This window comes from Ictalurus punctatus, chromosome 21 (genome assembly GCF_001660625.3).
Source record: "Ictalurus punctatus breed USDA103 chromosome 21, Coco_2.0, whole genome shotgun sequence".
Taxonomy (NCBI): domain Eukaryota; kingdom Metazoa; phylum Chordata; class Actinopteri; order Siluriformes; family Ictaluridae; genus Ictalurus; species Ictalurus punctatus.
The window spans coordinates 15,758,974-15,780,717 of record NC_030436.2 but is presented as its reverse complement, the minus strand read 5'-3'; the positions used below and the strand labels follow the sequence as shown (position 1 = coordinate 15,780,717).

Sequence of the window (21,744 nt, the reverse complement as noted above, 5' to 3'; positions counted from 1 at the left end):
CTCTATGAAATATGAGTTGTTTATTTTGGGTGACAATCAAATGAGAAAAATCTAGTCAGGACTGTGTTACTTTTCATAACTTGTATGATTTAAAAAAAACAAAACTTTTAAAACATTTATAACTATATAACAAACCATATAGAACATGAATGATCAAAAGTGTTTCTGAACACTAAAACTACTTTGAACAAGAGAACTAGGCTGTAATAACGTGGACTATTTTACATGTGAAACATGTTGCATTCCATTCGTCTTGCATTCTGAAAACATTCGCATAAGAATCGGGACGAAGGGCGCATCTCGTTATCCATGACATTGTTAAATCTCCAGCTCTCAGCCCCTCACTGAACACAGCAGATGCAGAGAGAGGTGAGAGTGCAGTGGGAGAGCAAGACCTCGCGCTTGCAGGACAGTACTGGTGACATTTGGAAATTTGCTAAGGTTTGTCTAAAAAGTCACTAGATTTGTCACCATGCGCTTTTTTTGTTCAAAAAAAGTCAGTAAAGCGGTCTGAAAAGTCGCTTAGTTGGCTACACTGGTCTGCACTGACAGCTAGATAAAAGGCAGGCTAAGCTCCGCCTCTAGCAGACAAAAAGAAAATACAGAGGGAGAGAGAACGCTGGGTTTTTCCCATTTGTGCCCATTCTATTTGAAAGGCAATAAAATACACAGAGTACCCAAATGATGCCCTGTCTGTGTTTGTTTTTCTTGAAAAAAATTTGTGCCCCCCTTCTGATCTCCGCCCCCCCGGTTGAGAACCATTGCCTTAAGTTATGTGTCCACATACACTATTAGAAGGATATTACAGATTAAATTTTATACTGACAAAATGGGAGTGTGTTCCAAGAGATCTAACAGAGAACAGATCCCAAACACGATCATTAAAAGTAGCTATTATCAGTATCTACAGTCTACAAAAAGAGGTGCTTTTTGGGTTCATGGTTCAAGATTTTTAAACAGGTTCAACACGGAACTTTTTCTGGAAGGGAAACCATCTATTGTTGGGTTATACACGGAGAATTCATCAATGCAAGATAAACAGAAGAAGCATTTTTTGAAACTTTTTTGAAGCGTATTATTATTATTATTTCTATACATGCACTGGAGTACTAATAATCTGCCAATCTTGAAGAAAAACTCTTTAAGAAAGATCCCACATGCCATGCCTCCTGGTGTGAGGTTATTGGTTCAGATCTGGCCTGGTGTTTGCAGTGGCTCATTAAGCAGTCACTATGATGTCCCAGCATTTGGTTGGAGTGGGAACGTCTCAAGCGAGGTAACACGAGGGCAGTCAAGCCCTGAGGACACGAGGAGGTGAGGGAGAGGATTTTGGGGCTGTCAGTTAATATCTTAACATTTGGAATGACTTTTTGCTCTTTTTCCATTCCCCTCTCCATTTTAGTTCACTTTGGCCTGTGCTGTGGAAGCCAGGCTCTGTTGTGTAATAACCTGTACAGCGTTGGACAATAGGGCTTGACTAAAGGACCAAATATACTTCATGTTCACCACGCGTACGAGTGCGCGCAGCTGCTACACGAGATTGTATATCTTCTATACACCTGAAAGTTGAAAAGCAGCATCCACTAGATGGCACGTCAGAGCCAAACATCTCTGTCGAACTTTAATGTATAGTGATTTCATGCACAGCAACGTTAAACACACTCACAAGCTCGGTTTCTTTTTAAATCTTTCTGCAGTGGGTGTGATTTATCACGAGCTGTGTATGTAGTAATCTAGAAAATCCAGAAGAGTGGTACTCAAAACATGCCTTTTGGTAGGTTTAAGAGGTTTTTAAAATTCAATCACTAACTGTTAGTGTTAGTACTTCAATAACTACAAAACTGACCCCACTATTTACGTATGTCGGTATTGCACCACACCAAAGCGCCATGTTAATTTCCGAGAACGTGCACAAGCGACGTGCCAAATGACCGAAGGATACGCGTGAAGGCCATCTCACGTACGTGTATGCATGGTTGGCAGACATTTTTACTGATCAACCACATAATCACACCTAGACCATTATTTTTCTATACAAAATTAAACCAGATGCTCATGCCAATACTATTATTCAGAAGAAGTATAATAATTAAGTTTATTTCTTCCAGATCAAAATTAACTATTAAAATGCTGTCTTCTCTGATGTCCTTGCGGGGGTAAAAACCCACTTGAATTTCATGGTCACATAATATGCAGTCCCTCCAGCATTGTGCGATCGCAGAAATTAATGCGAAATCAAGGAAACTCCTCAATACTCAAGGAGCTTGCAATTTACGTCACCACAACACGCATTCAGCCATTCAGCCCCCTTCGGTTCTCGTGCCTTGAACATGAGTACAGTTAAAAGGTCTCACTTACCAACTAACATCACTGCAAAAGACTATGCAAAACAATTTCACGTAATTGTAATTTTCAAATAAAAAAAAACAAAACTCAACAATCAGAAAAAAACTCTGCGATATCCTGTACGGACTGATTTTGGTTACAACATACTTCATACTGCTCCTCGATCAAGACACAAGCAATGTCCTCTTGTTCACCCTGTTCAAGGTAAGAATCACGTGTAATTGAGACATGCCTCTGATTTTTGGCCTCATGGGCATAACTCATACCTGTCCAAGTAGCGCATACATCTGTGGTTATATCTGAGATCTAAACTCTGCACAATTGCAATAATGCCCTGTTATGTGTGATTACAAATCACAATCTAAAAGTGCAACATGCCTCTCCACAAACACTTGAAATGGAACAAATCACTTTCATTATTTAATAGGTACAAAAACCCTGTGATATAATTTGTAGTCAGTTTGCCCGCCTTTTATGACTTGTCATGGTTTATAAAGCCACTTCCACACATACACATTTACATCAGACTTCAATGGGTTAAGTGTAAACACAAGGCATGGTTTAAAAACCCGATGTAAAATGACATAGTGCTATTCCCCCCAAATTATCGGTGAACAGAAGCTGATACATTACTGGGAATAAAAGCATTGACATCTTTGGAGATTGAGGAGGAAGAGGACACTGGTACCTTCAAAGATTTTAAAATCCGTGTTTGAATAATCTGTATACTGTAGACTTGTACCTAAGAACTGCTGGTGTAATCATAAAGACTGTCCTTGCTCATTCCCGGACTCAATTCACATTCAGAATCTGCTCATTCTGAACATCCTTTCAACGCACTTTGCTCTTCTACACATGTATACTGTAATGATTTATGATTCAGTGTCATATAGAATAGGTCAGGCTCCCCCCTTACAGTCTGGTTCCTCTCAAGGTCTCTTCCTCATGTCTTCTCCAAGTTGTTCCTTGCTACTGTTGCCTCTGGCTTACTCATTAAGGATCTAAATCTACATCTGGATTTCTATAAAGCTTCTTTGTGACTATATATATATATATATATATATATATATCTTATATATGATCCACAAATTAAAATTAATTGTTCGGTTTAGTTTAGATATTGTGAGATTTTACTATAAATGTTATAAAGCTAAAAAAAATAAACAAAACGCTTTAATATGATCATGTCAAACTTCGCTGGTAAGATTTGCAACCACCAGGAGTTAAAGTGTTACCCCAGTGAAGCATCACTAGGAAGCAAAGCTTAAAAGCAGTGAAAGTACAGTATAGTTGGAGAAATGGCTGGAAATTGGAGCTGTTCGCCGTTCACCAGAGACAAAATACTGTCAGATGGATTGTGTAGTCAGTACATGATGCATCATTTATGAGAGAATCTTTACCACACTCTGAAAACACAGTAGAGAATAAATAGAGGGGAAAACACCGGTGTTAATGAAGCTCTAGTGTTTGAAGCATGAGTTATAACAAATTCACATATGTGATGTGTCTATATTCAGAGCCAATTTGCAGACTGGTAAAATACCATTTGCACATAAATGACACGAACCCCTAACACTTGCCAACACTTAAGCTATGGCAATAATAACTCATGCTTTAAGAGTGCTAGAGGCTCATGTCTTTCAGCTGAGAGCACACTGAGCTTTGAGTGGAATGAAGACAGTAATACTGCCCAAGTTATCGCCTTGAGGTACTTCATTGAGATTAAACATAAAAAGTACTATATAAACAAGCACAATTATCTAAAAAGTACATAAGCCATAGACTGATCATTTTTAGCTCACATTTCAGACAATATAACAGAAACTCACTTCATGGTGCAGAATAAATTTACATAAAATTATGTTTATGTACAAAATCTAGTGAAAAGATCACAAATCTGTCTGTTTATTCTCATATAATGGAGTTAGCATGGAGTTCCCTTATATTGAAAATATAAATGCACCCAGGGCAAGAAATAAAATATTGTACGTCTTTTCTGCAAGTAAACTTCCGATGGAATCTTAACCTCACAAGTTGTTTCACCCAATAAGGTTGTGAAAACTACTAAGAGGGAACGGGGAGACAGGAGCACCTTCCTAGGGAGTAAAGTAAAGGTCGTCTAGCATATGTATTCCTCTGGCAGACTTCTCCGGGTGCCACAGTGGCTAGACCTGCATACTGTAGTGCCTGTCTTAAAGGTTAATTAATATACTTAACCAATTTTATGCCCTCATATTCCCATAATATGAAAAGACAGCTAGAAGAATGATGTGCATGTACTTTTAAAGTAACCTAATAAGGGTACAAGGAGATTTGAATATTTATTTTGGGATTAATATTCAGATCTATGTAGCCAAACTGCAGGATATTCAAGGTCAAATTACGTTTAAACAAGTCGTGCATGCGAAGCCTTGTCGTGTCTTGTTTTAATTTCCAGGCTGTGTCGCATTGCTGAATACGTCAGTGAACTTAGAAGGTAGTGCATTTACCAAATGACACTCAGGACAACCTGTAATAGTCCTACAGCAGTGCAACAATGTGTTGAATCACAGAAAAATGTCATAACTTTGCCTTTTATTAGCTGACATGATGGTATATTCGTGTAACCTTGGAGTTATGGTAATTACAATTCCTGACTTGTAAAAACCATTCACGCACTTATCGACCTTTGGTAAACACTACAACTGGATAGTGTGTGATGGCATGCTGCAAGCAAGCATTACTAATAAAATAGCAGCAGCTTCCACAGTTAAAGGCAGTTAGAAGCAGGACTGTGTGACAGAATTAGGCCAGTAGGCCTTCAAGAGAAGCTAAAAAGCCACCCCAATGGTCAATAAAAACCTAAAATGCTCAATTCTCCAAATCTGTCCCTGTTAAACTCCAATATTATGCCTACTGTCACCAAATACATATACTGTACTATTAACAAAGTAACACCATGCAGTAACAGACATGTGTAAAGAATAGAACACTTGGGAGCATGCTGTAATAGGAAAATAATAAAACACGGGGCGGTGTGATGCAAACCGACGTGAAGTGGTGTTAGTTTTACCACCAGAAAGTTCATTCGTTTCCATTAACAACACACCACAATACTAATAAAGACATTTATTAAAGTTCTACACGTCATATGTTTTAGCACAGCATAGCAGTTATAAACAGCCGTTCCCTCATCAGCCTTTTTTCCCCCTCTTTTTTGAAGTTAATAAGTAAAGAAATGTAACTCGTCATGTTATGGAGGAACTGCAAAGTGCAAACTCGTCCATGAAAAAAAATAAAAAAAAATTTTAACCTAAAGTTAGGGCTTTACTGCCAACTGTCACAAAGTGCCGACCCTGGAGACTCCTTCCATAAATGCGAAACAGACATTTCCTTCCAGAAAACTTCACCACGACAATTTAAATCTGTTAAAAATATCAGTTAATATGCAGCATCCACTGGAAATGTCCCAGTACCAGTCATTACTATAGAAACAATACATTGCATTACTTTAAACCTGTGATTGTCACCACCTTCTGACCAGTCAGAATTGAGAATTCAACAGTAATGTGGTATCAGAGGATGAAAACTACTAGTCAGAACTATATTAACTACACCGAGCGCTGGAACTAGAGAAAACGCACGCGCCATACCTGACAGTCTGTTGAATGAAGCGGTCTGGATCCTGAGCAGCGAATATGGTGAGCGTGGTATCGGCAGGAACTCCCTCCTCAAAACGGATTACTTTGGGGTTGGAGGGGAAGACGGGAGCCTCGTTCACATCCAGTACAGAGATGGTGACGCCCGCCGTGGACGAGAGAGACGACGGGATGCCACTGGCCAGATGGGCCTGATTAGATACCACCACGGTCAACATGAAGGCGCCATTCCTTTCATAGTCCACTGGCTACACACATATGGAATGAAAACAGGAGCGAGATGAAGGAACGGAGCAACAGCAGGAGACCACATTGAATTTAGGAGCATCAGATTTTCCCAAATGATGACCCTTAAGGAAGCTAGGACACTGTGTTACTGATAAACATGTAGCTGCCTTAAAATGAAAAGAAGATGCACTCAGTATCTGCACACAAACATTCACAAATTTAAACAAAAATGTTAGGACAAGGGCTGATTTAGTTATCAAGATTACAACCCCTTCAGTTCCAACCAAAACGCTATGATGCAATAAGGCTACTCCTACAATGTTTGTCTGCTGTATGCTGAGTCTAGAAAATAAAAATGAACATGTTTACAATGATAACAATAGCAAACAGAAACACATACACACAGGAAGAAATTGCCCTCTTCCACATACATGAGCTGACAAACGCCCACGATTGGTTAGTTTTAAACTCTTGGCCAAATTACAAGCTACACACATGACTTCTCCCACACACCTTGACTACTGTGACTCTGCCATCATTGGTGAGTTCATCAGTGCGGATGGTGAAGTGACCCATGGAGTCTCCGCCCACTATCCTGTAAACTGCGTTCCAGTTGGGTGTGTGAGGCTGGTCTCTGTCTCGCACGGTCAGATTGGCCACCACTACACCCACTGCATTCTCCGGCACCTCGCCTAAGAACTAGACGAGAGAGAGAGAGAGAGAGAGCAGTATACAGTCAGAGCTGCTGCTAAACCTGATGGAAGTTCCCACCAACTGACAAAAAGCACAATCATAGTCATAATCATACATATAATGCTAGTGCTCATCGATTCTACAAACAGCTCTAAACCATTAGACGCTTTACTGAAATGATTTCTTCTTATAGATGTGATGTAAATAAATAAATAAACGAATAACTTGCAGCATTGCTTAATATTCACCAAAGCCCAAGCCTTTCAGTGTAGCGTGCCATAAAAATCTGGCATATTTTCAAAAACCTGTTTGCTCCTCTCTCCATGTTTTTTTTTCTTTTTGCCTTCACATCCTCGCCTTGTACTACCCCACTCTGATACACAACCTGTCACTCACAACCACGTATGAAAGCACACTTCAGCTATAATGAACCTATGAAACACATACACATATATCGACTTCTTACACACGCACTCACATTCACACAGTCCATTATCAGTGTCCACAGCTGCTCGTTAAGCTTCTGTAATCTGGTGCTTGAAGGAATTGCCATGCGTGTCTGCCACATGCTATTCACTGTAATGGCTTCATCATGTGCAGAGACCACATTCAAACTCTCCCTATAACATCGTTAAAACTGACAGATACACACACACACACGTTTGTCTTACTATCCTTATGAGTACTTTCAACTGGCATAATTATTAATGCAGCTTAGTTGCTATGCTACACCTATATCTAACTTTAAAAAAAAAAAAAAAAAAAAAAAAAGCAATTTCTCATGGGAACCAGTGAAATGTTCCACGAATGTGAGATATTACTAGCCTTATGGGGACATTTGGTCCTCACCGAGACATAAAAACTGGACAGTCTCCAGGTGAGCCTGAGCCCACTGTTGCCTCAGATTCCTGTTCTTGGCTGACAGGAGTGGAACCCGTGTTGTGCGCTTACTCTGTTGTACCCCATCCAGCTCCAGGTTTGGTGTGTTGTGAAATGCATTTCTGCTCGACACATCTGTAAAGAGTGGTTATTTGAGCTACCATAGCCTTCCTGTCAGCTCAAACATGTCTGACCATTCTCCTCTGACCTCTCTTATCAACGAGGCATTTCTACACACAGGACTGCCGCTCACTGGATGTTTTTCGCTTCACTCCAGAAACTGTTGTTAGTGAAAATCCAAGGAGATCAACAATTTCTGACATGCTCAAACCAGCATGCCACGGTCAAAGTCACCGAGATCACATTTTTTCCTCATTCCGATGTTTGATGTGATCATTAGCTGAAACTCTTGAGCTGTATCTGCGTGATTTTATGCGCTGCACTGCTGCCACATGACTGGCTGTAGAGGTCTTCTTATTAAGTGTACATGCTATAATAATAATAATAATAATAATAATAATAATAATAAAAAGTGAACTATGAAGTGGAACTGTACATGCAGTTATAATGTGTTAATGACTCTAAATTGGAAATATCTTAAAATTCTAATTATCAGCCAACACGCATCAAGAGGCAGCAGTCAAAACACTTTCACTTCAGACGTAACAATAAAACGATGAAAGAACTTTTTTCAAAATTTGTCAGCAGCAAAGGAAGCAAAGATCAAGAGAACAAAGGCAAAAGAGAGCAAACATTAGAGGCATGAGAGAGAGAGCGAGAGAGAGAGAGAGAGAGAGAGAAAGAACAAGTGCGAAAGTGTGCCAGAGAATGGCTAAAATAGAGCAAGCAAGAGAGAGAGAGATGGAGAGATGTGATGTGATGCTCGCTGGCCTTAATCATGAGCCCATCAGAGGATTCTGCTGTCCCGGTGCTGCTGCATGCTGTCTGAACAGCACACAAGCACTTCCTGATAAGCCACACACACACACACACACACACACACACCTCCCAACCTGTCACATAGACACATGTACACATAAAGGGCACGCAGTGGCAAAGATGAATTGTAGCCTCCTCCCGTCCCCCCAAAAAAGCGAACCAGTTCTCCAAAAGAGAAAGTTGCGTCAGCTTTACTGTCTAGATACGAGCAGCTAAAAATGAGTCCATTTTATGGAACATAAGCGGTTCCTTTTAAAAAGAATTTGTCTATGGCACCTGGAAGAATACGTCCATATTTTTCAGTGGTATGGTGATGGATTTTAAACCCATAAAGTTGTTGTTGAATAATGAAGGGTCTGATTGATTGACAAAATGTCTGATTCGTCTGAGCTGTACTTGGGTTTGAGGTAACACTTATAACGCATATAAGGTCTTGTCATTTGTTTAATAGAGCTCAAATCAGACACCTGTGAAAGATTCATTCACTGTGCATTATCCTTATTCATGAAGGCCTGTATTGCTGCATAGTTGGAGACGTGTTATGCAAAAACGAGTAATGATCACCTGAGTTGCGATTGTATGCAATAAACGCTTTATTAAATCGGTGTTCTATAACTATTAAGCATGAATAATAACCTAACTTTATTTCCTGTTAGACAATATTAATGATCCATGTTATAGCTTTAGGTTCAAGGAGGCATCACACTAGCATTATTCCTCACTGTAGATAGATACAGACGGTTAGATTATTAATTTATGCTCAATGACAGATCAACACATTAAGGAATCATGGTCCCGGAATATGGGGCGCAAATAAATTAGAAATTTTTTTAATTGAATTGTAAAGTAACAAAAGTCCAGTAAAACATTTTGAATTCTTGAAAGGAAGATGAGTTATCTATAACAACTCAACTCTGACAGTACTTCCAGCTGTAACATAAATGATAAGTTTATATTAATAGGCTTGTTCTAATGATCGTTTCTATAGTAACAACTCATAGACAGGGACTTGTCTGGCATATAATCATTATGGGATATGGAGACAGTTTTTTTGCGAGGAGACATCGATGTAATATTTATAGTATAATGGTCAGGAAGTCTTCCGTCACAGGAGAGGAATTTAAGCTTTATATTAACCCGGTAACACAACAAGCTACGTATTTTTTTGGTCTATATTAATTACAAGAGAGAAAAAAAAGAGAAAGGTTGGTGAGGGTACAACTGTATATAGCCAGTCCATCCAGGAGTTTACGATCGCAGAAATGAACGCAAAATCGAGAAAACTCCTCAATATTCGGAGGAGCTTGCAATTTTTCTTCCAGAAATCTTCCACGGATTTGGGCCAAGACGCGTCATGTGACATCATCACAACACATCTTCAGTCAAAGCGCTCTTCGGTTCACGTGCATTGAACATGAGTACAGTTAAAAGGTCTCATTTACCAACAAACATCACCGAGAAAGACCGTGCAAAGCAATTTCGCCAATTCAAGCAGTTTTCCTGCAAAAAAAAAAAAAGCACAAAAACTCAAATTTTGAAAAATGCTACAGCAAAATCAAGCATTTTTGGCCGCAACAACCACAAAAAACTCTACGAAATCCTGTATGGACTGTATAGCTGCTATAATGAAAGTGATAGGAACAAACTTGTTTTGCGGCTGTTCGACAACATTAAATTGAACTTTAAAATGTTAGAAATTATGAGTGTGTTGGCCATTCAAGTCATTGTGGTACAAGAGGAAATAACACACTTTAGGACCGTCACTCATTTATCTTCCTACTCCTTCTGAGGAAAAACTTTCTCCCCGTCTTAAATGTCTGAAATGAATAAAACATACTGGTGTCTGTAAAATCGGAACCAATAGCCCTGCTTAGTTTACATCTCCTTGAGCAATATCCCCTAATGAGCTTGCTTCGGTTTCTCCACATCTCAGGGAAAGCTGTTCGGTCCTTCCGACTGCTGTCATATGCAAATATTTACTGATCATATCAGCAGCTAACATCGACGGATAGCAGGGCCTTTGAGTTTGCAGCAGTCTTTAATGCAAGTCTAAGGGAAGTGTGGGCATACTGTTGTGCCATTGTGTAACGCCTTTGTTGTTAATAATGAATCAAAGCTCGTGCGGGTCAGTGTGTTTTCCGCACATAAGCACAATAGCTAAGTGAACCTTAATATGGACCACATCTGTATTCATGGGTGAAGTATTTCTTTAACATGGCAGGAGTAACGTTAAGCACGCATGACTTGCGAGTCCTTCTCAGCGTACATTCTCCTTCCCCTCTCCGTCTCTCTAGCCGTGTTTGGCAGGTAGGTGACAGAATAAAATCCAAAGTGCAGCCTGGGCTCCTGTGCTTTCATCCTCGTTCCTGCACTTTCCCGCTCAGTGCTACTGTCAGACTTCACAGCCTCCTGCGCTGGAGCGGAATCAGCTAGACTCAACGGGAGTTAGAGTTTGGTCACAGCCAGAGAGGGGGAAACAACTGCGTTACAATCTGATGTAATCCACACAGTCAGCTTTGCACAGTTCTGCAGTCTTAGGTCATCAGGTTTATCCTCACGTTGTTCCATATAGTTAGTGTATACAGTGTCATACTTACCCTGCCCTGTATAGTTATTGTATCATACTGCACTTGGTACCTTCTTGAAACTCTAGTTTTGCTAATGCTTTCTTTTACAGTCCCTGGGTATTAATTCACACATCCTCAAGTGTGTCGTGCAGACTAAAAAAGTGTTGCGTATTTTAAAATGTTCAGTCAAGTACACTAAAATATCAGACACGTTCTAACTTTTAAGTAGGTAAGACCTAGTTAATTATGGCATAGAAATCCTAATTACCAAGATGGGTTAACAAATTTGTACTAAAATGGCTGACAGGTAATGAGTATAAAGATGAAGCACCCAAAAAAAAAAAAAAAAAAAGAGCCTAATAACTGAAAAATGAGCTAGAAACGTACTCGCACTAAAGTGCCAGTACATTAAATTTTATAGGAGAGAGTACTGGCAAGTTTTTCAATTTCCTTTCCTACATGATCATGTGGTTAATGTGTTTAACCTATAAACCTTCTTTTAGATTATCTGTTGTTTCTCCAGTCTTTATTTAATAACTGCAGAAATATTATATATTATGCAGTGTTTAATAATGGCAATATCTTTCAAATTAAATGAACGTGAATGTTCTTATGTAACACTTTTATCCAACGTGACTTACAGTCAATGCTGTGCAGTTTAAGGTTAAGGACATTGCTCAAGAGCCCAATGGTTCCAGCTTGGCAGTTCTGGGATTCAAACTCACAACCTTGTAATCAATAGTACAGAACCCTAATCACTGAGCCACACAGGTTGGACGTATACAAACAAGACCGCTGAACAGCTGTTATAGACAATAAGCTTCTAATTCAACCACAGAGGTGATTTTATTATAAATAACCCTTTTACATGACTTTTCATGTTTCTATATGCAATACAAAGCCACGAGATGGATTTATTAGAGGTGCACCAATACTAAATTTCTCAGCCGATACCGATTATTCAGAGTGATCTCGGCCGATACCGATAGTTCTGCCTTTTATGCCTTCTTTTAAATTAATAATGCCAATAAAAACTTTATTCTCTCCATCTCAACACGTTGTTTCACAGTAACTGGTCTCATAACCAGAAAACACATTACTCTAATTAACATTAATACATGGACTCAATTCTGAAGATTAAATTAAGATTTCTTATTGAATGTTATTAATTCATATTAACATTGACTGAATTCTAAAAAACCTCCTGCTAGTCTCACGTTCACTCTCGTTCACTCACAAACACAAGCACTTCTACTCCATTATTGACATCAAATCAAACTGGTCATATATATTATCAACTTTTTTATATATTACAACATTATAACATTAGCTGGATATGAAATATACTACTCTACAAATATATTTTTCTGTGCAATATATACTTTTTGTCAACTCATCTTCATTTAAATCTTTCAACGGTGTACTGGCGATTAGCACTTCCAGCAGCGCGGCAAAAAAAAAAAAGAAAATTACTTTAGACTCGACACAGAAACTCCCGCTTCATGGCTGCTCACATCCGGTGTAAAAATTTTAGCAGTGTAGAGATTACAGAGATTATAAACTGCAGTTTTGTCGTCATTCCAGACTAGAGACATCTTCTAACAGTCAGGCCAATCAGAAACAAGATTGCACATAAACAGGAAATGGTTAGTGTAACATTTACTTCAAGCAAGGTCTGTCACTTTACAGTGAAGTTGTGACTCTAATGATCCGTCTCTTGTATTTGCACTTTATTCGCTTGTTCTGCTTGGGCTCTCGTGCAACAATGACATTTTAGTAACCAACCGAAGCTATGAAATATAATAAATTAGTGGCAAACTGAATCTATACTGAGTGAGAGAATAAAGTATGACATTAAATTAATTGTAAATGTTTGACATTTTTTGGGCTGTACCTTGCCAATAATCTTGCAATAGTTGAGTAGTGCTCATTTCTCTGCCTGTGACTGTGTCTGCAAATGATTTGATCTAAATAATGCTAAAAATCTGATTTTATTTGCAGTTATTATATGAATGTTATATGTAAATATACTCACTGAATCTATGTGATTTTTCCATAAGGGTTGATTGCACTAGAGACAGGTAGACCTACAAACTCACCTAGAGTAAATGAGAGCAGAACTTGAGTGGAGATAGAGAGAACTAAAAGTTAGAGCTAAAGTTAGATGAGAGTTATGGGGACAAGAATAAAGTTAGAGAGTGCTAAAGCAGAGGAAGTGAGCTAGAACAGTGCAGACAGCTCAGGTTGAATTAGGACAGAGCTGGCGCGAGCTAAATCAGAGTTAAGCCCTATTGAGTTTGGACTAGTTTTAAATGATGAGGGGGTGTAATGTAATTATCAGAGTGTATTAGGGATTTTAGTCTCATCTAAGTCCGTCATGTCAGTCATATGGACTGCACGTGCATGTGCCTGGAAAGATTACACCGTATTTTATCTTCTATAAAATGAGTAAAAGAAATAACTCCAGGTACTATATATCCCATCTGAAATGAAATGTTGGTAAAGATTCTATTATATCCTGTGGGGGAAAAAAAGTGGCTTTGTACTTTTTTTCTTCAGCATAAAGACAATCTAGGGAGTGGTCTTTTTCTCCTCACTACAAACATCCTCGGGCAATGTTACTTAACAGGTATATCCGTGATTATTACCCTGTCCGAATAATAATTTACAGAGGTTTGGACTAGATTTATGCAAAACAGCTAGAAAGCACCATGGATAACAATAGGTTATGAGTTTAAATCCAGGTGTCGTCGAAGAGCCTGCTCAGTTTTCTGCTGAGATTGGAGTGGTTTTGGATTACGGTGTGAATGTAATGAAGAATTCAAATTGCTTTCTGGTGCCTGCGAACTGGCATCTAGTTAGAAAAAGTTCCGAGCCACCTACCATGATCTCTGTGTAACTTTCAGTCTCAAGTTAATGACTCTAATCTGATCAGAGGTATTGCGCTCCTTCCTCATCTTTCTCCATACATCATACACGACAATTCTCTTACCAGCAATTACAACCTTCAAAAGTACACAGTACCGACTTCATACACAGTGCCAGTCAAAAGAACACCCACTATCCAAGTCATTTTCTACCTGCGTGAATAAAATGCTGTGGGGCAATGCATTAGTGAATAATAATTATATACGAACAGTCGATGATTCATCTCACTGGAAAGGAAATGCTGAACATCCGGCGATCCAAATATAAATAAATAAATAAATAAATAAATAAATAAAGAATCATGACTTTTTGAAAACCGGTATCTGTTATAGACTGAATTGATTATTAGACTAATCTGTTTCCTTATGGCACATAGCTGTCCAACAACTTGATCGAAGCCTGGCATTCACTGTGTGAGGAAATCACACATCTTTAACAATGTTTTAGACATCTTTAGACCACCATTTGCTCAAATGCCTCCTAACATCATATTGTCAGAGACTTGCTGTGTGTTGGATGCAAATGCAGGGTTCTGTTAGAACAAACAAACAAGCCAAAGGCCAAATCAGATATCAAAGTCATGCGATCAGCAAGCAGACTGAACAGGAGCTAAAACAAGTCTCGAGAATGAGTCATGTGACTGATCATGTGGTGGAGTGCGGGATATGTTAGGTTGCTGGGAAATCGAGTTTGATGTGGAAGTGGGTGGCAGTGGTATGGAAATCCGGAGTTTGTGACGGGTACAGATAAAGAAGTGACAGAATTTTGCAAAAAAAAAAAAATATTGATATATATATATATAGCCTTGGTAAGATTTAAATAATACTAATTTAAAAAAAATCTTAAAGTCGAGATGCCAAAGTATAAGTAGAAAAATCGAATTTTGGAAAAAACCTTACTCCCCCTCGCCAGATCTTTTTTTTTTTTTTGGCAGTTTGCCTGCCATCTTTACTGGTAACACATAAGTGAAATACATCATCTTGGGTGCAACTGGACATCAGTATCAGTATACGTTTCGAGTATTTCAAATCAGCCCCTTGCATATTTAATTTTAAAAAGGTTTCAGATGAATTAAAACATCGCAAACATTTCTTGAAGTCTCAGATTATTATTCAATTATTCTGGCCTATTATTCCCGAACTATTCATAATTATTCAGAGAAACTAAACAGAACATGAAAGTCAGGAATGTAACTTTTGAGCCACTGACTGAAAGTGCTGCGACTTTAAACTGTTAAGAGTATGTATTTTGAGGTTTAAGCCAAAAATGTTAAGAGTTTTAAAAACTTTTAAACCCAAGCACTGTTGAATTCACAATTCTGACTCGTCAAAAGGTTTCAAGTAATAATAATAATTTTTTTTTTTTTTTTTTTAAATAATAAAAGCAGCTCATTCTGTAGTGCCAACATGCTTTATATTAATTGTTGATATGGTAAAGCTTTCTGTAAGGAGATTTATTTTTGGATATTTTATATCTTTGGAAGGAAATATAAATCAGTGTCAGCGCTTTGTAACAGTCTACGGTATATCTGTAACATTAAGTTTTCTGACACAGGAAAGTCTTTTGGACAGAAGGCTTTCCAGTTTCTTTGCAACATGAAAAGCAGTTTGGGTTTTGTCTTATTAACTTCAAGAGAGAGAAAATGAAAGACAACTCTTCAAGGCATGTTAAACGCATTATGACTCCACTGCAGAGTAAAGTGTTTTTCAAAATCACTGCTATTATTTCCTATCCAAAAAAACCCAAAAAGCAAGCTATTCTTGTTGCTGATGAAAGCACGCTAAAGTGGCAGGTGAGACAAATGAGTTAAAAATAATTTGAAATCCTGCTGTGCCAAACGATGGGTTATAAGCCTGAGGCTAGCAGTGACTAAGCGCAAAATGAGTGCTGAGACACAAGGATGGAAAACAGAAGGATGGAGTGACACAAGAGGGACACACAGGTGCAAAGACTGAGAGAAGAAGAGAAAAAAAAAAAAAAAAAAACAGGAGATGGAGGAAGACAGGATGGTAAACACGAGTATGAGAAAGAGGAGAGATGTGGGCTGACAGAAACAAACGTTGTGAAAAACGGCCGGGAGCAACGCGTGTGTATGTGTGTGTGAGAGAGTGAGAGTTTCTACAGGGAGAGAGATGAACCAGATGCCTAAAGACAAACCACAGCCACCTGAGGCTAAACTGGCGCCGGCACCAAACAGAGAAAATGGATGGAGATAGTGGGAATGAGGAAAGGGAGTGTTATCTCTCTCAGCAACAAGCTCACAAATTCGTCTCATGTCCTATTTCTCCTCCTCCATATGCGCATGTCCTGATCCACCCTTCACACGTTTCCTTCTCGTTCTCACACACACGGTACAACTTAACACTTCCAGGCCTGCTCCGTGTCAAATCTATTTATTTTTGTCGCGCTTCAGCTTTGAGGCTAAAGTGTATATCAGAGCGTATGACAGGCTTGAAAGCAAAGCGGCATCGAGTTCGCACGCCATCCGTAAGCAAAGCACACTCACCGTTTTGGCGTCGAGCTCTGGAGGGTTGTCGTTGATGTCGGTGACGGTGATGAGAGCCGTCGCCGTGTTGGAGAGGCCGAAGTTCAGGCTGCCCTCCATGTCTGTGGCCTGCACGATCAGCGTGTACTGAGACACTTTCTGCAAATGTCAAGAAATTATGCAAAAGCTCAGCAAACGTGAGTGGAACATATGATTGTACCAAAATGTACATAGCTTTTCTATTTAATAAATAATAATACTTGTCATTTAAATGGCACATGTTTAAAGACTGATTTACAGTGGGAACAGGCAAGCATGCATGAACAGGGGTATGCATTTCCTGAAAGGTTTATAACACTAAGTACTTCTTAACGAACATATTATTGTAAGATTATACATTTCTTAAATTTCATTATTCACTAAGAGCTGATTTATTTTACTGTGTCCAGTACTACCTAAATTTCAGTACACTCCTACCCGCCTCGGACGATTAGTCATAGTAGTAATAATCGAAGTAAACCACAGCATATTTGGTTTAATTTAACAATTTGGCTTTCACCCATGTCATTTAGAAGATTATAAAATAGCACATGATCCAGTGTATCCAGTTTTTTTTTTTTATAGTACTTTATATGGTTTTTGCACACAGTTTAATGAAGCCATAAGAGACTAGATTAATGACAGTGTTAAAATAATGCTGAATACTCACTGTCATCACGTGAGAATGAAAAAAAAAAAAAAAAAAAAGTCCAACCAAAATGTTTCTAATTTCAAATTATAGGAAGAATATATGACAAAACTTCTTCTTTTCTGCTCTTTGTTCATGCTATGTATATTTCCATCATCAGCAACCAAGTGCAACCGTAACACAATACTTACGTTTGGATTATAAATGAACCAACACGGTGATCGACGTGGCCTGAGTGTACCAGACGGTGAGCAGAGAAAGCCGTTGACCATCAGTACACATAGTGGGATATTTATCTACAACAGACTGGTGTAAATTCAACATTCTCCATATTCCAAATTATTATTGAACATCCTGTGGAAGACCTCAGTGCAATAGGCTATGCGCACAACCTGCTAGCCACTGGGGAAAAGGAAAATGCAACATTTTTACAGAATCTTAAGAACTGTGTGTTACACAGGCTAGAGAAGAGAGGTCTGAGAGTTTGGGAGTAAAAAGTAGCTCGAATACTTGCTGAAAGCACCAGGGCCTCTATCCAGATTAAACAAAATTGAAGCAATCAAACATGCAAGATTTTCTGGGGCCAGTTAATTAGTATGTAAGCACTAAAGTACAACAAAGCTCTGTAGAGTGTAGAAAAAGAAAAAGAAAACAAAGCAAGGAAATAAAATATTCAGTATGCATTACCTTAAAAACTTTGCAAAGTTCTTGGTTCTTGCATGAAGTTCTTACACAAATAGATCTATTATATACCAAAATTAACATGCACAACATCTGTTTTTCTCCACAAGGTGTAAGGCTATTCTAAAGCACTTAGCTAAATATGCTGATTCTTTGCAAGGAACTGGACCTTCAAGCTTGTCAATTATTGTCCAAAATACAGAGTAGGGAAAGTCCATTTGAGCTTGAAATTCCCTTGAAATTCCCAACTGCAAAGTTTCTCAAGAGCTCAGACTATTTTGATGTGCAGTTCTGGAACGTCATGTCAACATGTCTAACACGGTGCAGTTGATTTTTTTTTTTTTACTGAAATTATTCAGACGGCATTGATTACTTTTCTTTAACAGCAGCTCTGACAGTAGACCCTAGCCTCCCGAGTATACCCAGAGTCCCACTGTGGCTTCAGAGCTGGTCGACTTCAGACATGAGCTTTTCACTATGCCAGCCGCAGGAAAAGTATCGAGAGCAGCAGATTCCCCTCTCCATCACCTTCATTGATTTGACGGACGTTTGACCTGATCAACAGGAGCGGACTCTTCAGGCTACTGCAGAAGATTATTAGCCGTTATCACGGCGTATTCTTTGCAGTCAGTGCCAGGCTTACCATTCTCAGTGAAAGGCGTCTTCGATGGCTTGGCCACGTCAGGAGAATGGAACATGGCCGGTTTCCCGTGGACCTACTTATATGGAGAGCTTGCAGAGGACTTCTGCGCTACAAAGACATCTGTAAGAACGACATGAAGCTGTCCAACATGAGCGTCAACACGTGGGAAAGTAGCGCAGATGACCGCTCCGCTCGGCGCGTTGCTGTCGGACAGGGAGTACAGAAAGCTGAGGAGACCAGAAGAAAATGTCTCGCTGCAAAGCGTGCAAAGAGGAAGGAAAAACAACGGCAGCCTCAGCAGGCGTCGTCATCATTCATTTGCAGCAGATGTGGCAGAGACGGTTATTCTAGAGTCGGTTTATTCAGCTACTTGCGAAGGTGCAGATAGAACATCACCAAACTGGAAGCTACGCCATCGCCCCTCGAAGACAGAAGGATGCCCGGGATAGTAGCGGCCTACGCAAGAACTTGATAATCGGACTTTCCACATAAACAAATATAAAACTGTTTGTAATTGCTATGATGATACGGTGACGTTTTCTGTGGAGATATTTATTTCACATATAGAGTCTCCAGTGCCGGCGCAGAGGTAAAGCTGTAATTTGGACTTTTCTGATATTGATATATATTATGAACACAGTGACGTTCGACCCAAATGTCTGGTTCTGCTGTTTCCAACGGCGACATACGCTTCAAAACAGAGAAAAGATATCAGAGGAAAAGAAAGCTTCCAGAAAGGAACAGGACCAAGCAAGCTAAGTACTTGAAAGCACAACTTCTTTGCTGCTTGACAGGTAATTATTTTGCTTGGAAGGTTCTGGGGTAATTTGTTATCCATCCAGTCTGTAACATTATAATTTACACGACATTGTTAGCTAGACAAGAAACGGCACTTAAATGTCTGTTGGTGTTTAGCTGTGTCATTTGCCTGGATGTTGTTTACAAAGGCAACATAGTGGGAGGAAACTTTTGATCCAGGCACGATGCTGCACATCAAGCTTACGCGACTGAATTGTATCAGTGTAGGTGTTGATACACATCTTTATGTGGAATCAGGTGTTTGACTGCTTGCGTGAAGCAACAGACTGCAGTTACACCCACACTTTGTGCATTATAATGCTACCACTGTGCTGAGGAAGGGGCTTTGAAGAGAGGGTTGGATGGAGAGAGGGGGAACGAAGAGAAAAGGTGGATCAGGTGGTGGAAGTTAGCAAAAGGGGCAATAATAGGCCTCATTTCTAAGACCGAATTTATTCGTAAATCATTCACAGGAGCACTTACACGAGAAAATACAGGGTTTTTTTTTTGTTGAAAAAACGTTTGTATCCTATAAGAGCTCCTGAGTAAATTTATGTGATAATGAAATACTAGTACTTCCTTTCTCGCTAATGAAATAAATTGCCGCGAAATTAATCACAGCCACAGTCTTCAGCCTCTGACAGCAGGAGCGCTGAAGGCCATGCTGGTGTGCTGAAAGAGCACATGCAGCGTTCGTCCAAATGACTTTATTTAGCCTTGTCTGTCTGTGGAGTGAGAATGGAAACGCCCATCTATCATGGACCGACCATCATTTACACATACACACAAGTGAGCAGAAGGAAACACACATACACGCACACACTGACACACTCAAGCTCTGGATGCACTTGAGTCAACTGTTATGAGAAGCACTTCACAGCCCAGTGGGCTCTGACCTGTCTTCAACTCTCAGTCCATCAAGAGACAAGGAAAGGAAGGAGGGAGAGAGTAGGCGGCAGAGAAAACCCACCTTCTGATTCTCCTCTATTCTCACACACACACCCACACACACACACATTCGCACACATTCACACACTCCCTCACAAAGCACCGATCGATTCCTTAATCAGACATAGCACAGCAGACACGTTCTAACCCAGACTTGACATCGGTAGCCAGTACACACACACACACACACACACACACACACACACCGCCTTGGGTAAGTGAAGGTAAAGAAACAGCAGCAGTCTGGACAAAGTCTTGCCTGCTCAGACTCACACTGTTCAGAGACTCACAGTGAGGGCCCCCTAACAGATGCGCACTCTGGAGGAGGGAACAAAACAATCGGGTGGGATAATGCCAGGGGCTCATTAGGAGCTTAGGGAGCGTACACAGCTTTAGCTTCCAGTAAGAAAAATAAAAGCATGCTGGTTCCTAACATAAGCCTATACAGGGAAATTCTTCATAGCTGTATGATGTGAGGACTCTGCAGCTTGAAGAGGCTGATATTAATCACCGTGTCTATTTATTCTGAGTGGTGGAAAGGAACAAAGTGCGCTTACTTTCTTGCTGTACCTTTCACCTAATACGTTTGACTTTTTCTGACTGCGTTTCAAACATCTCCAGTTTCTACTTCTTCGAAGAGTTGAATTACACCTGCAGTGATGATTTATTACCAACCTTGTGCACGTCAACAGTCAGATGTAACTAACTAATTGGACGCTAGTCAGAAGATATGCGATAGTTTGACCTTGGATTTAAACTCACGATTCTGACATCGGACTAATTTTTGTCTCATGATATCGGCCCGGGTGTTTTGTCTTTTGTTTGTTTTTTTTAACACGGAGGTCGTCGGAGGAGACAGTATCTAATGTTGCTCTGTGTCCTGTAGCTGTCAATCAGCAACTTCTCCCTGAAAAGAAATAACATCTAGCTGCTTTGTCATTCGCAATTCTGCAAGTGCGAACACAGAATAAAACCGCGTCATGGAAATGAAATGCCAATAGGCGGTTCGTACAGGATTTCGCATACAGTTTTTTGGGATTGTTGCGGCCAAAAATTTGTGATGCGAGTTCAGGAGAGTTTTGTGTGTGTCTTGCGGAAAACTACTTGAAGTGGCGAAATTGCAATCGCGAACATTGTTCTCCATGGTCTTTCGCAGTGACGTTTGTTGGTAAATGAGACCTTGTAGCAGTAATCATGTGAAGAGGGCTTTGGCTGAACGTACGTTGTGATGATGTCACATGACTTGTCCCAAATCTGCAGAAAATCTGCGGTAATTGTGAAAA

The 21,744-nt window shown here is 39.6% G+C and overlaps 1 protein-coding gene across 3 annotated transcripts in view; it reads right to left on the bottom strand.

The window, feature by feature from the left end:
- The window catches only part of cdh4 (cadherin 4, type 1, R-cadherin (retinal)), a 429,819-nt gene that overhangs the window by 11,905 nt on the left and 396,170 nt on the right, over nt 1–21,744 (bottom strand). For all 3 annotated transcript variants that reach the window (XM_017451081.3, XM_017451082.3, XM_017451085.3), the window contains 3 exons: nt 16,725–16,862; nt 6,726–6,911; nt 5,979–6,232 (listed from right to left, as the gene is read on the bottom strand). In XM_017451081.3, coding sequence (XP_017306570.1) covers nt 5,979–6,232; nt 6,726–6,911; nt 16,725–16,862 — 578 coding nt within the window. The remainder of the gene's footprint in view (nt 1–5,978; nt 6,233–6,725; nt 6,912–16,724; nt 16,863–21,744) is intronic.